This window comes from Acipenser ruthenus, chromosome 22 (genome assembly GCF_902713425.1).
Source record: "Acipenser ruthenus chromosome 22, fAciRut3.2 maternal haplotype, whole genome shotgun sequence".
Taxonomy (NCBI): Eukaryota; Metazoa; Chordata; class Actinopteri; order Acipenseriformes; family Acipenseridae; genus Acipenser; species Acipenser ruthenus.
Genome location: NC_081210.1, coordinates 26053326 through 26074792, shown reverse-complemented (window position 1 = coordinate 26074792; position 21467 = coordinate 26053326). Strand labels below are relative to the sequence as shown.

Here is a 21467-nt window from a genome sequence, read left to right as displayed (position 1 = left end):
AACTATAACAGATTAAATAGATTCAGGGTGGGGAAAAAAGGTAATAGAAAAATAATACAGGCATACCCAAGACCAGGACAGGTTAACTGTTCTGCTGTGTTGAGTGTGGAGCGGTTTCTCACAGACTGCACTATCATCATGCTATGACATATGACTGAGAAAATCAATACTGTAATAGAATGCAGCTAGTCAGATCAAAATCTGAAAAGCTGTAGCCATGCTTCACAAACAGTTTCTCTACAGTATTTTCCGTACCGTTACATGTTATAGAGATATTAGTTTCAAGGGTGGTGCAGATAGTGGTAATGACCACTAATTCCATTGGTCAATGATTAACCTGCACATTGTAAAGTTCCAATTTAGACAAGGTTCAATGTCCTGTACGTCCTCACAGACTGACAGCAATGACATTTACATTCCAGACTATGTTAGGGTATTTATGGATTGCCAAAGTGATTGAAGTCTGAAATGAAGAGAAGGCATGTGGCATTTTCATAAAGCAACTGAAGAGAGACGTGGTGCTATTGAAATGTAGAATTGTGTATGGATTTAGAGTAGTGACGCTACATTAAACAAATTGACCTATTACTACCTTTTTTGGTCTGTGATATCTTAAGGAGGGGCTGTTGCCTATCTTGCACAGTACTCACCAGTAAGGGGTTCCAATGAAGGAGTCTCTTCTCTGCAGAGTTTTGGTGTTCTTTGCAGACACCCCGAAATCCGCTGTCAATTATAAATAATATAGAACAGATTAACAATTCAATCTGGGGCCCAAGGCAGCTATTTTGTTTTTCTCTACTGACCCCTGCCTCACAATACCCCTTTACCTGGGCTAATGCCAAATTCTGTAGCCAGTGGCTCTGAACGTCTCCAACGTCTTTTTGTTTTATGTATTATTCAATTTAAAGAAAGCATTCAACTCACACCAGTTTCTAGCCCTGGAGATATCCATACAGGCTGCCTCCAAGTCCACCTGACTAGTCATGCAAAAAACACAGAATCCTTACGGAGCCAAACACTGCTTTTTGTAGAGCTGGAATTTTTTTTGTGTTAGTCTTAGAAGAACTTGCTATTGAAAATAAGAAGCATTAATTCCAAGCAGGATTTTGTCAACAATAAACCCTGGGGTACTAAATGGAATGCTGGCAACAAGGGTGAAGCAGACAGAACACAGATAGAATGGGAATGTGCGCTTGATTGATATCCTCAATGAGAGAAGGAACAAAATCTTCTGGAAAATACTCGAAATGTGTTATTTTCTGTAAACTAGACCTGTATTTTACAAGATCACTTAATATGGCTCCAACGTATGCAACTATCACTGCTCCAATTCAAGTTATACCTTGTTAATGTCTTGGTTTACAATACACAATTTGATGACAAGAGCATTCATACATTTAAGGGTTTACGGCATCGAAGAGTGCGATTACCGCATTAATGATAAAATAAGTACAATGGATGAGATAATCAAAAATAATGAAGCAACATGATTGGTTCAGAATAATGAATTTCCTCATCAGTTTAATCTGAAGGTCATGCGAGTGAATTCCAAAACCCCGTCTATCTCTTTACTGGAAGGCCAAAGCTGAACCACCCTGATCTTACACTACTTGTGGTTTTCCTTTATTGCCAAACTCTGCACAGAACATTTATAACAGTCTTCTATTTTTTGGGGTGGTAAAAGCGAACAAGAAAAAACTGTTGGAGCATGACTCACACAGAACACACAGCTACCCAACTGACTAAAGAATGCATTCCTGAACAACAGCAGCTCTTCAAATTAGTCATTTTAACTTCATTTTATTTTATTTACTTCAGTATTTACGGGTACAGAAATGAGAATCTGAACATCAAATCCTCAATTAAGTAGTCTGAGGGGATGGGTTACTTTTATCTGGTGTTAAAAATGTAGGCCTAAATCGTAGTTTTTGGAGGTACTCCTTTTAACTTAGCCATTTCATCTTGAGCAAACTACTGAAAAGAAAAAAAAAAAGCATTTTCTTCTACCATAGTTCAAATTCAGGACACATTTGAATGCATTTGACTGCAATGGAATACACTGTTGAAAGGACATTTTTAATACATTGGCAGCTTCCTGCCAGGAGAGATTTACTTTATTCATGTATATTCTTCTTTCCATCAACCACTCTGGTTAGCATTTCTTTAAGCTATTATATGAAGCACAATGAGGCCTGTTTTCATTTAAGACTTTGAAAGACCAAAAGATAAAACTCTTTTAAAAGATGATACAAAATATCAGGCAATTTGCTTTTATAAAGAAATGTGTACATGACCAAATATATGCACGTGTGATGCCAAGAGAATGAAACAACTGTATAAGAAATGCATTTAGATATTCTTTTAATGAATACTTTCCTTTTAAAAGTTCATTTTAGGGTCCTGCTGGGTATTCAAAAGGCACATTTTTATAAACGATCTGAGGTACATCAGCTCTCACCAAGTTTAATGTCTCCATCCTGTGTCAGAAGTATGTTTCCAGCCTTTAAGTCACGGTGAATGATTTTCATGCTGTGGAGGTAGACCAAAGCTTCTAACATCTGACGACAAATAACCTTAATCTGGGGTTCAGTCAGCCCCCTGTCGAGCTCTGCAGAAAATTAGAAAAAAAAAACAAAAGCACTATTTCCTTATGTAAAGTCGCAGAAGTCTTTATACATTTAAAATGTCTCTTAAGTTGACTACAAGTCTGAAGTTTCAATATGTAGAGTAGCAGTTACAGAAAAGAAACAATCGTTTTGACTAGATGTCTAAATGCAGGAATATCAGCTGCTGCTAAAGTAACTAAACAGTGTTGTGTATTAGGACGAGGCAAAATCCACTTGCAAAGTTAGAAATTATTTTGTACGATTTGTATTTGTAAATTAGAAAATATAAACATAAACTATAAACATATTTGTCCGTAAATGTGTACAATCGTGTCACAGTTTTCAGCAGGTAAAGCTTCAGATATTAGGGATTACATCCACATTGATCATAATGTTATACAGTAACTATTATAGTTATACAATAAAAAAAGAAAAGAAAATCAAAATACGTTTCTTACCCAGCATTGTGGCATCCACTGCTCCTCCAGGGCAGAATTCAATCATGATCTATAGAAATAAACACAGATTTATTGGGGTTGATTTCATTCAAATTTGAGTACCAAGGTTTTGTAACAGTGCGCGACTTGATGTAATGCATTTCTGTCTAGAAAGATGTAAAACACCAGGCAGGGTCCCATCAAACCATTACAAAGATCGACCACCATTTAGATACATTTAAGAGATTAAAATTTCATTGTGTTACTAGTTATTACTTAAATGTCTAGAATGAAAACTACCCCCGGAAGCTTTGGTTGAAAGCAAGGGCTAATCTGTCAACAACGATTAGGTTCTTTGATGGTTGCACAAGTGAAAATACAGTCTAAAGCTACAGGTGAATCTTATTAAGTTTGGCAACACTTATGGGCAGCAGTGTGGAGTAGTAGTTAGGGCTCAGGACTCTTGACCGGAGGGTCGTGGGTTCAATCCCAGGTGGGGGCACTGCTGCTGTACCCTTGAGCAAGGTACTTTACCTAGATTGCTCCAGTAAAAACCCAACTGTATAAATGGGTAATTGTGTGTAAAAATAATGTGATATCTTGTAACAATTGTAAGTCGCCCTGGATGAGGGTGTCTGCTAAGAAATAAATAATAATAATAATAATAATAATAATAATAATAATAATAATAATAATAATAATAATAATAATAACACAGGGAAAGGTGTATTCAATTATGGTTTACGTTTCTATGGAAAACAAAACAATACAATGCGGTAATCACATTTTATAGAGATGGTTTGATTTTTATGACCCTTTGCACAAGCAGAAAACATGTGACATGTCACCATATCTTCAGCTGGAATGTCAGATATGCACCCACACCCTCACCTTGAGTTACTAGCAACAATACAGACCATTTCTAGTTTCAACCCTGTGACTGTCCATGTTCATAGTGCAAGCACTTTTAGAAAAAAAAAAAGACAGACATTTAAAAGCTACAGTAAATTTCTTCTGAGGAAAACGGAACTAAAAACATCAAACTCACACTGTGCACATCTGCTGTTAAACTCAGAAACTGAACAAAACTGAATATAAAATTAGTTAAAATACAGAAGCATTCCTGGTGTTGCGATAAGTAAATATTTTGTCTTCACGCTACCACTCTTGGATGTTTTTTCCAGTTCTTAATAACAAATGTGAAAGTGAAAGACATGGCTGTTTAAGCATACTGTGAAAGCCGTAAAGTCACTCCAATGCAGAAGCCCAAAGCCTTCTTAATTAGATTACTGTGAGGTGTCGAGCGGTTTGGTTGCTTGTATGCATGCAATGTCTGTACTGTACTTGATATATTCACACTGAAGAATGTCTAGGGCAGACACATTCAGCTCCCGAAATAGCCCATTTTAGTTCCAAACTGTTTTTACTTTTCACTGTAAATTATTTAGTGGGAGATTAAACTGTATGGAAATTGTTAATGGGGGGGGGGGGGTAGGCTTGTGAGAGAAGCTGCCAAGTGATTATGTTAACTCTCAGGTTTTACATGTAATCACAAACAGTCCTAAACGAGGGTGTTTCTTGAAAGTAAAAAATTAACAATAATCAAAACAATAGTCCAGTTGTAGCAGTCTGCACCCCTTTTAGAAGTACAGATGCCTTCACAGATTGCAGGATAGACATGTTCAGACCTGCATTGTGTAGAGGTCTGGCCAATACTACACATTGTTTTTTTGTTTTTTTTATTCAAACAAGCCATGTTACTGTACGTGCTCTCAAATAGTATTTAATCCTTTAGCCTACAGGTCATAGCAGAAGGGAGTCTAATACCAATGTGTATTCTCCTAGTACTATTTATAAGACGCAGATGGTAAAAATAAACCAAGCAGGATAATGCTACTTAAGGTTTTGCTGTATTTCAGCTGGTGCTGTATCTAGGAACATCTCTAAATTCAGTGCATTTACAGTCACAAGTTTTAGACGTATCCAGACGCATAGATACAGTAGTTATTCCCAACAGTGTCAATCTCTGGTTGAATATCTCAGAAGTTTAAACTTGTACAAACATTTACACATGTGGAATAGCAACATGAAGCTGCATGCATGTACATATCAATATATTAAAGTTACTGGATATATGATACAAGCAAGAATTGCTGTCCTGGTCTAATGAAGACAAGATAAGGGAGGATATTAACACAAATGATCTCCTGGGTTTCACACATGAGCTGTCAGTATCTTGAAACAGTTGGTCACTGTGATCTATATCTAGCATGCGTCACTTCATGAAGTGGTTCCCACAAAATAGTCATAAATAGCCAGGCCGCTGTCAGTACAGCAAAACATGTTGTTGATAAATACAATAAATCTAAACCTTCACCACATATTAGACAATGCTGACGTTACCTTGGGGTTGTGTATTTGTGTTGCATTGAAATTTACATTAGGAGATTTATGCACCTCACCACCCCCCTCCCATTGGTTAAAAAGTTCTCTTAAAAGTTTTAGTGTCAATCAAATTAAAATCAACAAAGGGTTTAAAGGGCAGGACCTGAGACTGCCTGGAAACAGTGTGCCTCTGTGCTGTTTAACTGATGTCTGCATGCTGGAACAGACCCCCTACCCCCATAGTATTAGAGCTGAATGGGATAGAGGTACAGGGACTTGGCATTGTTTTTTATTTAAACTCCCCAAGACCTTTTTAAAATGGCAGTTTCAGTAAGTTATATGTGCTTTTATACAGAGTAGGAGGAAACTATGCACTACGGGGCAATGCAACTAGGCAGGTAGCAACAGTAGACTAAGGGGGAAATTGTTGTATGGTTGGTAGCTTGTGCCATAAGGAAATGTGACAGTAGGTCTACAGCTGTAACCCGCATGTGAAGCCACAATGGCTTGCATCCTGGAAAGCAGCAATAGCACAACACTGCACAGACTTCATGGCCCTTATGATTTGCATATTCTTGTGGTAGTGGTTTAATAGCAGCCAGGTTAATCTGCTCTGCTTTCATGCAATGTAACCATGCCATGCGGTGCAATATTATTATTTTTTTCCTAGTATATCTGTGAACAGGTTGTGCATACTCCTGTGATTAATATATGTTGTTGCACTTTTTATTTAGCATTCAACGCATTGCTCCAGAAATAAATGAAATACCTCAATAAGGGTTAAAAAACTGACACGCAAGAAGTTTTCTCTCCAAAAGAATGTTTTTTCTTGTTTCCTGCTTTTTTTTTTTGTTTTAGTTCCGAATCATGTTGAGAATGAAAAGTTCAAAAAGGGTACTCATTCAAAACTTATTCAGCCTTAGTCTTGCAGGGATTGCATGTTACATAACAGTGTGCTAGGGTCATAGTATCGTTGTTTTTAAGGGTAGTGTGGAAGAGGTGTGGGTTAACAAGAGTCCATAAACGAGGTGTACATTATAAAAGGTATGCAGAGAAGCTCAGTCATGTGTTTCACACAGGGTGTGTGTTATTTTACAAAGATTGCTGTAATCATAGATAACCTTACATATTTAACAATAGCAAGGTACACAACAGAGCGTTAATATATGCAGTAGGGAAGGACACGAACCTGTTCAATCATAAAATGGTATTTAATGTTAAGGACTGTTAGAGATTAGCTGGACTCCTGTAAATACTTGAGATAAACCCCAGTGAGCAATGGCTAATCACATCAGGTATGTACAATGTTCCAAATCAAAGAAATACATTCCAAGCCTAAACTTTGAACTTGATGCTGGTATACAGAACTGCATTTTTTCGGTCCAGACTGCGGCTAGTAACGTTCATGGGACTACATTTTACAGTAAATACCAGTGTAGACTTGGCAGAGGTTCAGCAATGTAAACACAAGACTGAATGAATGGGATAAACACAGGAGATGTCAGTTTCATTAGGAACATGAAACTCGACGCAGCTGTTTTTTTAACAAGACAATGCTGCAGTAAGGGCTTATTCTGAATAACCTGCAGGGAAAGACACTAGACAAACTGGATTTTATTAGAGCACTTTACAGCACCAGTGAAATCGCCCTGAATTACATCATTCACCTGTCTCTAGTTTTCCTAGGATTACCCCTAGAAACAGGTGGCTGCTACAATCAAGGTGATTCCTGGTTTAATAAATCCAGCAATGGCTCATCCCTAAGCAACATTACGATTATTATTAATCACAGTGTCACAATAATATATCTATTCGTTATACAAAACACAAGTGCCTGTCTACAATTATTTTATAGATATGTATACATTTCACATGTTTGGAGCTGTGAAGCAAGTTGTTACATTTTAACTCTGATTGCCCCTCCCTAAAACAGGATCCACGCTTGCCAAGGATCATATTTTACCTTGCTAAGGTAGCCAAGCTCGTATATTCATAATGTCGGAGTCATAAGGCTGCACCTGACATACTTGTTAAAACAGCATTCCACTCCAAATTGAGTCATGAAAGAGAATGCATTGTGTGTCTAAAACCGGACATTAAAACTAGTTTTAAAAACAGAGATTCCCGAATTAAGATTGTTTCCTTGTTACCCCCCAAGATAATAATATAGTACAAATAGGTGTGTCCAGCAAAAGGTTATCTAAGTGCAACACAGATTCTAAAACAGCTGAACGGCTTTTCTTGAAATGTATTAATGTTATGAATGGTAGTGGACATATCTGGTCTTTTTACAGTCCTCACGCAAAATGAGGAACCCTTATGTGCTGATCACAATATCTAGATCAGTTTCACATTGTTAGAAGGAAATATTATATTTCATGATGAGTTAATTGTACCTTTCTTTTCTTTATGTAAATAATATTATTATTATTATTATTATTATTATTATTATTATTATTATTATTATTATTATTAACAGAATTAGAGCCATTATTGAATGGCTTAATGCATTTCTGGTTGATCTTCAGCTTGCTGGATATATTTAAATGGTGAAAACACATGCTGCTGTTTAACGCAATTTAAATGAAATCTTACCTGGTAACTGGGAATAAGTGCATATAAAGTGAACACAACCAGGGTCTGCTGTAATTAATGAACAGTAAACATGTTAAGACCCCATGGAAAAAAACAACAAAGGGATCAAACCTTCACTGCGGAAGAGGTATTCTTCATTCATTCAATACAGCTTATGTTCTAACTTTGTTCTTTAACTCCCTTTGTTTCTGCTGTACAAAAGGCTCTCTCAATAATAAATGAACTAATTATTTACATGTTCAGTCTAGTCTTGTAAATATAGCTGACTTTTTTGAAGCTTTATGGCTTTCTGAACACATTACATTAAATCAGGGTCAGAGGAAATATAACCCCCGCACAATTTGCTCTGCCTTTGTATTATTATTATTAGTATTATTATTATTATTATTATTATTATTATTATTATTATTATAGCAGGTGCCTTTTTTATTTTTTTTTATAAATTTGTCATTTTTTAATTTTTATTTTTTTTTTTTACCCTGGTTTTCTCCCCAGTTTGGAATGCCCAATTATTATTTTTATCCCGGTTCACCGCTGCAACCCCCCGGCAACTCAGGAAACGGAGGCTAAAACACCGTCCTCTGAAACGTGTTCCTGCCAATCCATCATTTTTCGCACTACGGACCCACAGCGAAGCCACCAGACCTATCGTGCCAGAGAACAACACAGATCTGAATGGGTCTACTGCAGACCCGCAGGCGCCCTATCAGCCACAGGGGTCGCTGGTGAGCAGTGAACCGTAGATTGCCTTGCCGACCTAAGCCCTCCCTACCCGGGTGGTGCTCGGCCAATGGGAACTCCCGGTCACGGTCAGCAATGACATAGCCTGGATTCGAACCTGCGATCTCCAGGCTATAGGGCGCATCCTGCACTCCACGTGGAGCGCCTTTTACTGGATGTGTCACTTGGGAGCCCCTACGTAGGTGCCTTTATCCAAGGCGACTTACAGAGACTAGGGTGTGTAAACTATGCATCAGCTGCAGAGTCACTTACAGCAACATCTCATCTGAATGAGAGAGCACAAGGAGATTAAGTGACTTGCTCAGGGTCACACAGCACACAGAGAGTCAGTGAGTGAGATCTGGGATTTGAACCGGGGACCTCCTGGTTACAAGCCCTTTTCTTTAACCACTGGACCACACAGCCTCCTATTATTCTCCCATGATCAACATAACAACTGCAGGAATTCTTAAAACAGGTGGAGGCAGTTCTGCTCACAAGATATTTCAAAACCCTTAAGAACCTGTATCTTGGAATAAATTTATTTAATGTGTGAGATTGTTCAATTCCAATTGCTTGGGCTGTTCCAGAACGTGTAAAACTATCTGATGTAAGACTATATAACCTTACTACTACACAATTGGCATCAGCTAGCACCAAAAGGTCCCAAGTACAAATTACATTACTATTTTAAAGTCTACTAATGAAACCACTTTTGCAGAAAAGCCTGCATCAAGATGCAGTAAACCTCAATGGACAGTAGTGTACGTATACGTACAGTGGTGCAGAATAGCAATACCACAATACAGCACTTCTAGTAGTGCCCATATCCCACATCCTGTCAACAAGCTTTTGCTCAAACATATTCAACCCTCAATTTAAACAAGGTTTGTTCAAAATAGCTATAAAGCTTCTGGAAGTCTTATTTACACAGCTGTTTTGTGTGCAAAGAGAAGGTCTCAATACTCAAATCTTCCAGCACAAAAAGAGTTAATTCCACAGCAGAGATATTCAGACACGGGCAGTAAAATAGTGTGTATGACATGTTGCGATGCAGGATTGTTTCTGGAATAATATGCACACATAAAGTCTGAATATCTTTTTTCATGTTTGAAACAAACGAGCCCTTCATGCTGTCCGTGGGTTCAAGAATGTGCCGCCCCTGCTGGTATAGATGAGAGGATTTGAAAGAACTGAAGCTTTGCTTTCCTGTGTTAGTTACAAGCTGGCATAAACACAGAAAACTGTGGTAGACTAGTTTAACCTGCCTGCAGTTTCTATGACTACTGCTGTACCTGTCACCACATTGACATTTCAAAACGCACTGTATGGTTTCTACACTGTATCCTTGGCATTCCCTATGTTCATTTAGTAGTTTAAACTAATTCTGTCCATCTTAGACATGAATAAAGTGAGTGTCTCTCCAAAACTACAGTACATGGAGCAATAACCAAATCGAAAACAATATATTGGATTTTTGAAAAGTAAATTGCTCATCCAGGAAGCATGGATTCCTTTCAAGCAATCAATGGGAATCAAACATTTTTTGGATGCCCTCCCATTGGCTGCTACAAGAAATCAGATGTTTCCACTGAGTGAAACTTACCCAAGATGATACGTCTTGAAGACTAACAAGACTACCAATGCCAGGTTCAACCATTTATATTCTATTCAGTTTATTTTAAAACTGAAATGTACCAAGCCTGTGAGTTTTCTGTAAACTGGCTTAAGAGGGATCAATGATAATCGCTCCTAGAGACGTCACACCCAAAATGTCTGGAACTGCCAAATGAAAATGGTAACTATGCTGACAGCCATGGTTCTACTTTACTCTCATTGTTTATTTAATATAAAATATGCTTAATCTAATCTAATCTAGTTTGTAGAGTCACATTAAGTAAAAGTGAACTTGTTTAGTTTCCAGTTTGTTAACATCCTGCCGCCACCCATTCTCAAAGCTAAGCAGTTACACTGCAGCAAAAGGTTATGAATTACAAGAATTAAATAATGGTCATATAAACACACAATGAGTGAGTAAATTCTATGCGTCCCTTTCCTGGGTTATTAGAAAAGGTTCTGTGTATAGACAGCAAGAATTAATCTGTGCCAAATTAGTACTGGCCTTGCCCAGATAAAGGAAATGAGGCTATCTACAGCTATCTTCAGCTGAATTTCGTTATTCCAGGCTTTATTTAGAAACCTTTTGAATCCAAAAAATAACCCTACAGCATACTCCTTCATTATTGTTTTATTACATGTTTTGGTGGATTTGCCTGTTAAACCAGATGCTGACTTTTCAGTTCAATGCAGCGTTTACAACCAATTCACAGGGCAGCCTTAACAGAAATGAATCTTAATTCATCTTTCAGCTGCTGACTGAAAGACACTGAAGGACTGAGTTTAAGGCTGCAGGTCAAAACTCAGTTTGCTCCAAATAAAGATTGCTACAATATGAAAAAAGAGTGCTATAAAACTGTCTGTCTGGTGTGAAAGCACCCGTAGCGTTGTCTTACCCACAGCTGGTTTTCAAAGTAAAAGGCATCCAGTAGTTTGACGATGTACTGGTGGTCACAGGATGCCAGGATGTCTATTTCCACCATGTAATCCTCCAGTTCTTCTTCACTCTTCGTCTCTATCACTTTTGCAGCAGCCAGCACACCAGTCTCCTTGTTTTTAGCCTGCAACACAAAATATTCATTCATTAACACACAGATCACTTTATTAAATGTTGTGTTTCTTATCCTCCTAACAAGTTCCCAATCTCACATCAAACATTGCCTGCTTCAGGAAAGGTAAATAATTCAACAAGTACGTCAGTGATGACAGACTTAACCAATAGCTCTATAATTAGAACTACTGTATTAGCGTTGCGAAAAAGCAAACCACCATGATCTACAGCACAGTAATAATAATATCTTTATTTTTTATATAGCGCCTTTCATAGTGGACCACCATCACAAAGAGCTTTACAGAGGTAGGATGTGAACTGTGCATTATATGCAGAGTCACTTACAATAGGACATAACACCTTATCCGCAGGATGGAGCACAAGGAGGTGAAGTGACTTGCTCAGGGTCACACAGCGAGTCAGTGGCAGAGGAGGGATTTGAACCAGTGACCTTCTGGTTACAAGCCCTGGACTTTAACCACTGGCCCACACTACATCCACTGAATACATATCAAAACAGAAACGTAACATCCACACATTCTGCTGTTCTAAATAACCTGCGCTAAAGAATGTCATAAGCAGCTTTCATAGCAATATAATTTGTGGTTCTCTACATAATACACAAGTGTTACTGACGGACGGGCAGACAGACAGGGAACTTCCTTGAAGCCTCAGATTCTGATACTGTACTCTCATAAGACATGCTCAAGAAGGTCCTTAGCAAGTTCTATCACAATTGAATAAGCAATTGTTTAGATGTGTACAGTATACACTACGGCTAAAGGGTACAACAACGGCGAGAGAAAAGAAGGAGAAAGGGAGGTATGTGAACATCCCTATACAGGAGTTACACTGCTTGGGAGGTGGGGCCATGCTGTGAACTGTACTGTACTGCAAGCAACAGCTCATCTTCTAGAACCCCCAGTACCTGCACATATTGTGGAGACATGGGCAGAGCCTCAGTGTGTGAAAGGTCTGCATTGTTAGTATGAGTATGCAGTACATGCACAGTGAGAATACCAGGGCTGTACTCCGATAAACAGCAGCTTGACACCTAAAGACATTGAGAGTCCTGGAAAAACTTGAAATTCAACTGCCTGCATGGTATGTATTGATTACAAAAGATAGACAGTACACTGTATTCGCCAGCTTTATGCCCACAGGGTTTAACAAAACAGAAAAATAGTTTAAAACACTCAAAACAACCTTTTGGTAAGACATAAAACATTAGCATCAGCATATGCATACAGTATACCTGTGCACTAATGTTTTAACAGTGAGTCTAGGTGTGCATTTGGATTACACAATTAAGAAACATTACACATAAAAAGATTAAACTCAACCCATCTTTGTTCGCATGTTTAATGGGGGAGCCTCAATTTTCTACGTTGCAACAGAATCAGTATTTTTTCAAGGACTATCCGATAACAGAATGCTCCACTTGCTGTTTTCAACCAGCCAGTCAGGCGTGGCTGCTGAACAGAGCTGAAGGTGTGCTCACTCACAATGCTTACCTGGATTACCTCTGCTTCCCTGACATTGAACCAAGTGAGAAAACTCAGCGTTTTTGCTGAGAGGTGTGAAACACTGAAGGCAGTAGTATAAACTATACATTACTATGTCACAATTATGTCATTAGAAAACCCCAGTACAAGTACTGTAACTGAATCAAGAGACATCAAAATCTTGCCCTTCTGACACCCAAAAAAAGTAGTAACAGAGCTTTGTATTTGTGGTGGTTTCACTTGGGTGTGGTATAAAGGAAATAACATCTTTATCAGCCACCCACTTACTGTAACATATCCCTTTAAAAAGAATACAGCATGTAGCAAGGATACATGCTTCTGTACTTGGACAGGTTTAAACCACCTAACTTACATGTTTCAAACCTGCTGATGATATTAGGGTTAGCAACATTTTAAGCACAGTACACAAATAATAAAAAAAGTGTCCTGGGCCACGGCCAAAAAAGCACACAACAAACAGCTGCTTTACTTATAGTTGCTTTTTTCATAGTTTAACAGGAAGTTCCACACCCAATTTCTGTAGTAAATTTCTTCCAGTTATGAGGATAAAAAAATAAATAAAAATAGATTGAAGGGGCTTTAAGTATATATATATATATATATATATATATATATATATATATATATACACACATATACACACACACACACATACTTAAGCCCCTTCAGTATGTTGATTTCATATAGTGCGAGGTGAATGGAAACACACACTCCCCAAGGACACACAACTCCACAAGAGCCTTCAGTACCAGAATCTTTTGAGGACTGAAGACAGAGGGAATTGAAAAGGGTACATTTTATTGCGAACGGCCGAGTTTGAAGAATCTTCACAGGGTCGGAGACTCACACCATCCCTTTTTAAGAAACCGCCTTGTTATACTATAAGTTGTTCTATTGTACATAGAGTAGTCCCATGTTTTAATACTTAACCTAAAAGTACAAATTCAGGGTGGTAACAACATAAACCCAAAAGATGGGGAAATGTTTGTAATCACAGCAGAATAATTGAGCCAGACATCTGAGCTCCAGGCTGTGGACTGTAAGAAGGACATTGTTACCGTATCTGCAATAAGCCGAACACGGACAGACTGGCTTCCTCATCTAAAATTCACAAGGACACAGACAGGACTTCACACACAGTATAAGCTTTAATAAAACTAAATCACAACACAATCCCAGACAGATATGCAGTACATTAGGCTGTATTTCTTGTAAATGTGTTTAAAAAACAAAAAACAAAAGTGAATTGCTTTATTTGTCTAGATATATAGTCTCCTTTTATCTTGTATTTACGTTTATGTGTGGGAGTGTGCTTCGGAAAAACCCTCTCACTGCTGTCTGTGTGGTAATGCTTCCTCTCACTCATGCTGTTTTACATTTCAGGCTCTCATATCTATTATGGTTGTGTGTTTAAATTAAGGATGACAAACACTATGGACTATCCAAGAGGACCATCAATTGTTTTATACAGTACCAAATCATTGAACTCACAAAGATGTTGTGCCTCTTCTCTGTGCTCCTCAAACACTCACAGGAAGAAGCAGAGGGGTCTCAATGATGTTCTTACCAGCTGACCTGTGACCTGGCATAATTATAACTGGGGTGCTTTCATATACTTGGTGTAAGTCTGATTAAAAAAAATATATATATTACCTCTAGGCCAATAATATTTCTGATATTCTAAGAAACATATAATGCAACACGCACCTAATCCTAACAACGTCCTTCTTTAAGACTGTAACTCACTCCTCCATTCTGTTTGAAGCCTTAAATGCACTATATCATAAATATAACATACAGAGATGAACAGGCTTGCAGAATGTTTCCTTCAAAGTAGTCCTGAAAACACACAAAGTAGTTCAATTCTAAATCTCAGCTTCTGTAACGATCGATCAACAAACCTAACAAAGGACAAAAGCAGTTTTGTAAAGAACGAGGAGGGTGTATAAAACTTCATGACAGAACATGTACCATTTTGCAATTACTCATACTGCTGAATCAGTTCCTCGGTGATATAGCTGCTCAGATCTCTAGAGTGTGTTTCTCCACCCATGTGTGATGTGGACAGTCAATGGTCTTTTGATTGAAGTCTTTTTTTTTATTACTAATATGCTTTGGAACCTGCGAATGAAACTCATTTGGACTGTTGCATTCTGTAGCCATTTAAAGAGGTTCTGGATTATTTCTGTTTGTACTATATTTATACAGATAATACAAAATACTACTTGCAGTTTTTTTTTTTTTTAACCATCAAATCATAAAACCAAACATATCAATAACAGCACTTCAACGTTTTTGTTGCTAACCACGTTTTCTTGTTTGTAGTTTAGCTTTGGGGAGTTCATAATGCCCAACGTACAGTAAATGGCATAATAATCAATCAATTCTGTTTACATGGGAAGACACTCTAGAAGAATTAAAAACAACTCTGAGTCCATGCTGCCTAGCAACAGCTGCCTGTTACTGTTCATGTTCAAGTAAATCTAATTATACAATTAACCTCTCAATACTTCCTAGTCTAGATTTAAAGTCAACAGAATGCAAAACAATGAAGTTTCAGGTGTTATTGATTTAGGATTCCTCTCCTAATTCTGGGAGGAAACTAGTCCACAATATGGATATTGGAGACAGGTTGACATAGCCAGTGGATACTACAGTACATTAGATTATGGAAAGGAGATTTCCTGTAACCTGATTGGTCAATCAGACAGGCTTAAATCCCAAATGTTAGTATTCAAACTTTGTTTATTCACCGTTCCAAATCAATCCACATTCTAATAGCATTTCAGCCCTCAGAAGCAGGCTTAATCGTGTGGTAATGCCCTTCTTGTTATGTTAATGCACTCGCCTTCAGCTCGGCATGTAGCTGCACAAGGCAGGCATTACCACACGATTAAGCCCGCTCCTTCGGGCTCAAATGCTTAATTGTTCATCCCTGGAAAGCAGGAGATAGTGGCATACTATTATGATTATTACTATTTGTATTGTAGTAGTATTACTTCAACAGGTAATACAGTAAGATGTTTGCCTAACTCTGTGACTGTATAATCGTGTATTTCAACTTGTTTGCTCTGCAGCGTCTAATGCTCGTCCTTGACAACATTATGGACCCCAATCAAATAAAACATTGTTTAAAATAAAGATCACTGTTAAACAGGCAGGGACAAGCTGAGGTTGTTTATAAACCACAACCTCTCCCCTCTTCCAGTAAGTATCTACCTTGTCCAATAGAATCTGCTCTGAATTCTGTTGCTGCCAACACATCTTGAACACATATTTGCCATGTCTTGTTCACCCTTCGCAACTGCAGTATGTACAGTACTACATCAGAGAACATTAACCAGCATTTTGAATTAAACAGAAATCTATGACATAGCTGGTGTTCCATTCTTCTGCTATGCAACCACTTTACTGACTGAATCAGTATATGTATTCTGCATAAAAAGAGCAGGGTTGGCACTCCAGACAATGTAGAAACTATTGTAACTGCACATTCACTAATACTGCTTTCTTTGGCAAATACTGGAACCCTGGACGCGTGATCCTTTATCTTGATAAGGGCATTGCAAAATTATAAACTTCCTACCACAGCAGAATTATTTATTTTCCTTTGGGAATTAAAACGGTGTCCAAAAAACTCTATCATAAATGGGTTACCCACAGCCAACATTGAATGACACAAGACGGTTACAGTAATACAATGTATCTAGAGTGGTTAAAAATGACAGGAATTTTGGGCAAAAAAAACCAACAAAAATAATTTCATGGCTTTATGGCTCCACCCAGTTCTCTGTCTTTATCAATGTTTTTTAGGTCAAAGTATAATTTGCTTTCTTGCTTACTGAACTACTTCACTAAAAACCACAGCATTCAAGAGAGTTCCATTCAGGAAGGGGTCCATGCCCTTGACCTGAAGAAGCACTTGTAAATTTGGGTGAAAGTGCTCGAATGCTCTAAACGCACTGCTCTACTGATGTATGCCTACACTATATTGTAATGTAATTTTGATTTTGCATAACACTGAAAAAATAAAAAACACACAGGTCCAAAATAACTTTATTTTGCCTGTATAAAATAAACAGACAAGTTTTGCTTGCCAGTGCCAATTAAAGTGACAAGAGGCTTAAGTCTCAGCTCACACGCAGGCCAGTTTTAGTGAGAGGGCTGTGTTGCAAGAAGATTTCCAATATTCAGTGGCTGCTGGGGTCTCAGTTCCAGTACTACCTTTCCCAAGTATCTTAGACACCCTATCACTGCCAAACATGACCAAGCTGATGCAGTTGCCTGTTAGGCCTAATTCAATTTAAAATTCTCTTTCTGTCCCTTACTATATACTTACTGTAGCCTTTACCATACGTGTGCAATTCTCCCATGTTACAAAAAGAATACTACAGTGCAATGCAGTTCTTTTGACATTACGATAATGAGAACACCCAACGTCAACATCCTGCTTACAGTAACCATAGAATCATTAAAATTATAGGTTTGAACATCGAAATAGTCAAATTTAAAACTTAACTAATTCTACACTGCCCAAAAAATACTACAAGTTTTATTACCACAGTCATAAAACTCGAGACGATTACTTTTTAAGCCTCAGTTGTGACCCACTTACAGAAACTCGCATTTAGCATATTAGCTATAAAGAAAAAATGTGCTGTGTCTTCAACTTCAAACTGTTATTCTAAGTTACAGTCCAGTGACTTCACTACAACAACAGCATCCTGACAGGAAACTGCACATTTAAACTTGTGCCTTTTAAGTTACAGCTTTAAGTGGGAGGTTTCCCTAAACAGTGAATTATGTACAATGTCACAGAATACTTGAGAGCAGGGACATCCTGCCCACACCCTCTGTCAAGCGAACTTATCACGAGGCACTGGTGTGCCTGGGCCACAGAGATTTCGTCAAAGCTGGTTTTAAAGGCTAGTTAATAAGAGTAAACTATGTCACAGGTACTTCGCTAGTTTCTTTTTCAAAAGAAAGTATCCAGTAGTGTTTCATCAAAAACACCCACACAAAAAAACTGTAAATCTTCTACACTATAACACTCAACAAAATATTACATTCCCAGAATATGTAACACAGCCACCATAAATGAAAAACACAACCTTTTGTTTTCATCAACTAACTGTAGGTTGTTTAAATAACGGATCACCTAACATCTGAGATCACTCTGCAAAAACATAAACCGATGAACAAGACAATCCAGTCTATTCTGTAGTATTTATTTAACGCTGTTTAACATGTAATATTGTATTCCTGTGATATTTGAATGCTGTTTAACATGTAATATTGTATTCCTGTGATATTTGAATGCTGTTTAACATGTAATATTGTATTCCTGTGATATTTGAATGCTGTTTAACATGTGATATTTAATCCTCTAATATTTAATTAATGCTGCTCAACATGAATAAGGTTTAAACATATGGGACGCTTATATTTTGATAGTTGAACATGAAGCTCTGAAAACAACGTATGGAAACAGGATGGGGGGAGTGGTGGGGGAGGATGAATGACCTGGTTCTTTAAACTGTGGTCTGATAGGGTTATTTTACTACATTAAGCATAAATGGCCTTTCTTTAGAGGCGTCATATGTTGCTGTTTTAAGTAAGGTACGCTGAGGATTATGAACCAAGGTCTGTCTGCATGAACACATGGCCAAATTTACCAGCCAGACATTAAAGCTCAGTAGGAAAAAGTGCCAGTTAAATTCACGAGCACAGGAACTGATTTAACTAAAAAAAGGATTTAAAAATCAGCAGGTGCTCTGTCTCTTCACACCCCCCTACGTCTTGTCAAATGTTCAGCGAATCCTCCCAAGTTAGTAAATGTATTAAACAATACTAGTGTTCCAACACTCCATTTTTTCTCCCCAAAGTGCTAATATTTTTAGTGCCGGGACGTGGAAAATAACTGCCACTGGCACAGGCATGAAAAAGGGTTAAGATGAAGGTGTTAGGTGTTTACTATCAAATAGTGTAAGTTAACGCCTACACACTGCAGCCTTGCCACCAAACATCTACTTCCCAGTGCACTGCTCTGGCACAGCTCAGTGCTTGTGATGTTTTACTAATAAGCCCCTTTCACTTGGCCCTCTGTGTTTCTTGACGTATGACCTGTTGCACTTGTCCAGGTGCTGATTAAACATTAGGAAGAGTGTTAGTGTGGGAGCAGAAGCAATGCAAAACAGACAGGACTAATGTTACTGACACACTGACACAAAGTGAAGATGGTATATCTAAAAGGGGCCAGTCATTTTGGGCAGCCTGCTGTAGGAGCTTTAGAGCTATTAGTAACTTCATACTTTGTAAGACAGCTCCTTCATCTGTCAATGTGTGTTCTTTCCATTTTGACAGAAGTGAAAATTCCAGCAACTGCTAGTGAGCAAAAATGAGAATTAGAAACACAGGTTTGATTTTTTTTTTTTGTTTGTTTGTTTCTGTAGAGAAAGGTCTCACACAATGTTTATTCAAATGTGCCCCAACCCTGCCCTGAATAATTATTTGAATGACTCCAGTATGACCACAAGAGCTCAGCTCAGCAACCACAGGCCTTCAGTGACATTTCTACTGTAGCTTTTGCGTTTGTTGTGGACATCGGAGAGAACCTGTTCACTAGGAAATAGGATGCCTGCAAAATGAATGTAAACCGCTGGCTTTACATTCAATCACACATTAATAGGTTCCAAATCTAGAGTGTAGTCATTTTCCAATGTCCAACTTCCTATTGCTGTGTAATTAGAGCGCCTTTAACAAAAACAAACGTGCTGCTGCTTGATATGTGCGTTTAAAAATAAAACTGTACATCCTTTAAGAGACTCTTGTCAGTGATTTAACGACACTTTTCTTTACATAACTTGGTTATAATCCGATGTGCCACCGATTTCCTGGTGTGACATGCATCGGTTTTTGTCGATATTGCCAACACATGAGCCTGAATTCCCCTGCCAAAATGTTTTTGAAAGCACATACCGTATTAAAAGCCAAACCCAGGCGTGTATGAAACTCCAGCAATATCCAAACGTTTCATTGTGTCACCCTAGCCTGTTACAGTAGCTAAGTGCTGCAAATACAGTATGACATTGAATTAATAATAATAATAATAATAATAATAATAATAATAATAATAATAATAATAATCTCACCTTGTAAACTTTGCCAAAAGCTCCGTCCCCCAATTCTCCGATAATTTCCCAGATATCGTTGGGGTTCAAATCCCTCTGTACATGTTCATACTGTTTTGTTTTCCTTTTCTCAAAAGTGGAAAGTCGTAAGATTTTGCTGAATTTTGCAAAAGCCATGTTGCGTTGAATCACACAATTAAAATGTGAAGAAAAAACGTGTTGAATGAAAATATTCACATTGAAAACTACCTTGTTTCAATTGGCTTCATCCACTACAAACTACATTAACCATGTCATTAAAACCAGAAAAGAAAAATAGCGACTGAATTTAAACTCCCTGGCAAACTTTAAGACCACGCCCTAATGGGTTAAACTGTTTTTATTTCAGCATTTCACATAAAGAAAGTATTTAGCCTTTTTTTATATATATATAATAATAATAAACCAAGCATAAACTGCTATAGTTCACATCAGTAGCACAAACCATTAACAAACTCCCCACCTGCTAACGCTCAAATGACTGGTGTTGCTCTGAGCATAATATTGTTGCTGTAAAACAAGCCCCGCCTTCTTTGAAAACGTAGCGCTCTTGGTAGTTGTAGTTTATTTTACATGTGGTTTATAATAGTTCACTGAAGGTTCTGTGGGTTAGAAAAACTACATTTACCAACCTGGCAGGATGCGTGTGAAGTTTGACAGGACTAAAGGGCGTGTGATGATTTTAAAATAGGCATAGGAAGTGAAGCATGTATGCTGTTAGCGTGCGCTTTCTTAATGCAATTGAAATGTTTTTGCAAGATATGTTTTGTTATGTGTGCGCCTGATCTATGAATTATTCTAATGTGCTATTTATCAACAGAGTTTAATGTATGCGGCACGTTTGCTTGTGCTTATTGAATAGATAAGCTGTTGAAAAAAAACTGCATTAAAATATATACGTTCATCAGTTTTTTCTGTAGGAAAACTATTTATATGAAAGGCGGGTACTCAAGATTGTTTTATGTTAACTTTTCATGCACTACATAAATGCGGCACACTAGGAAAAATCAATTGCCCACTATTGCCACCTGCTGTCTTTACTTCGTATAGCAACACTACTTGTACAGTACTCTACACCAAGAAACTCCTGACATTACAAATAGATTAGGAGAATGAGGACGAGTTATACTACAGACATACAAAATATCTGTCAGGATCAAGTTATAAGCTAAAGAATCAGCACTAGAAAAACTACACACAGAAACCTAATTCTGTCATGAGTAGCCTTTCCCATGAAATACTGAAGTTGAACACAGTGTTTTCAGAAAATAAAAATTAAGCTATCAATTCTCGTACTTGATAATTCCCACTTTTTGAAACCAAGGTAAACCTGGTGATTACAGTAACAGTTCTAGATGCCA

At 37.7% G+C, this 21467-nt stretch overlaps 1 protein-coding gene across 1 annotated transcript in view; it reads right to left on the bottom strand.

The window, feature by feature from the left end:
- The window catches only part of LOC117973680 (serine/threonine-protein kinase 10-like), a 37602-nt gene extending 17012 nt beyond the window's left edge, over positions 1–20590 (bottom strand). The window contains exons 1-5 of the mRNA XM_034926727.2: positions 20089–20590; positions 11257–11421; positions 3065–3113; positions 2459–2608; positions 651–723 (exon numbers count right to left, since the gene is read on the bottom strand). Coding sequence (XP_034782618.2) covers positions 651–723; positions 2459–2608; positions 3065–3113; positions 11257–11421; positions 20089–20244 — 593 coding nt within the window. The 5' untranslated portion in view covers positions 20245–20590. The remainder of the gene's footprint in view (positions 1–650; positions 724–2458; positions 2609–3064; positions 3114–11256; positions 11422–20088) is intronic.
- Positions 20591–21467: the final 877 nt, after the last annotated feature.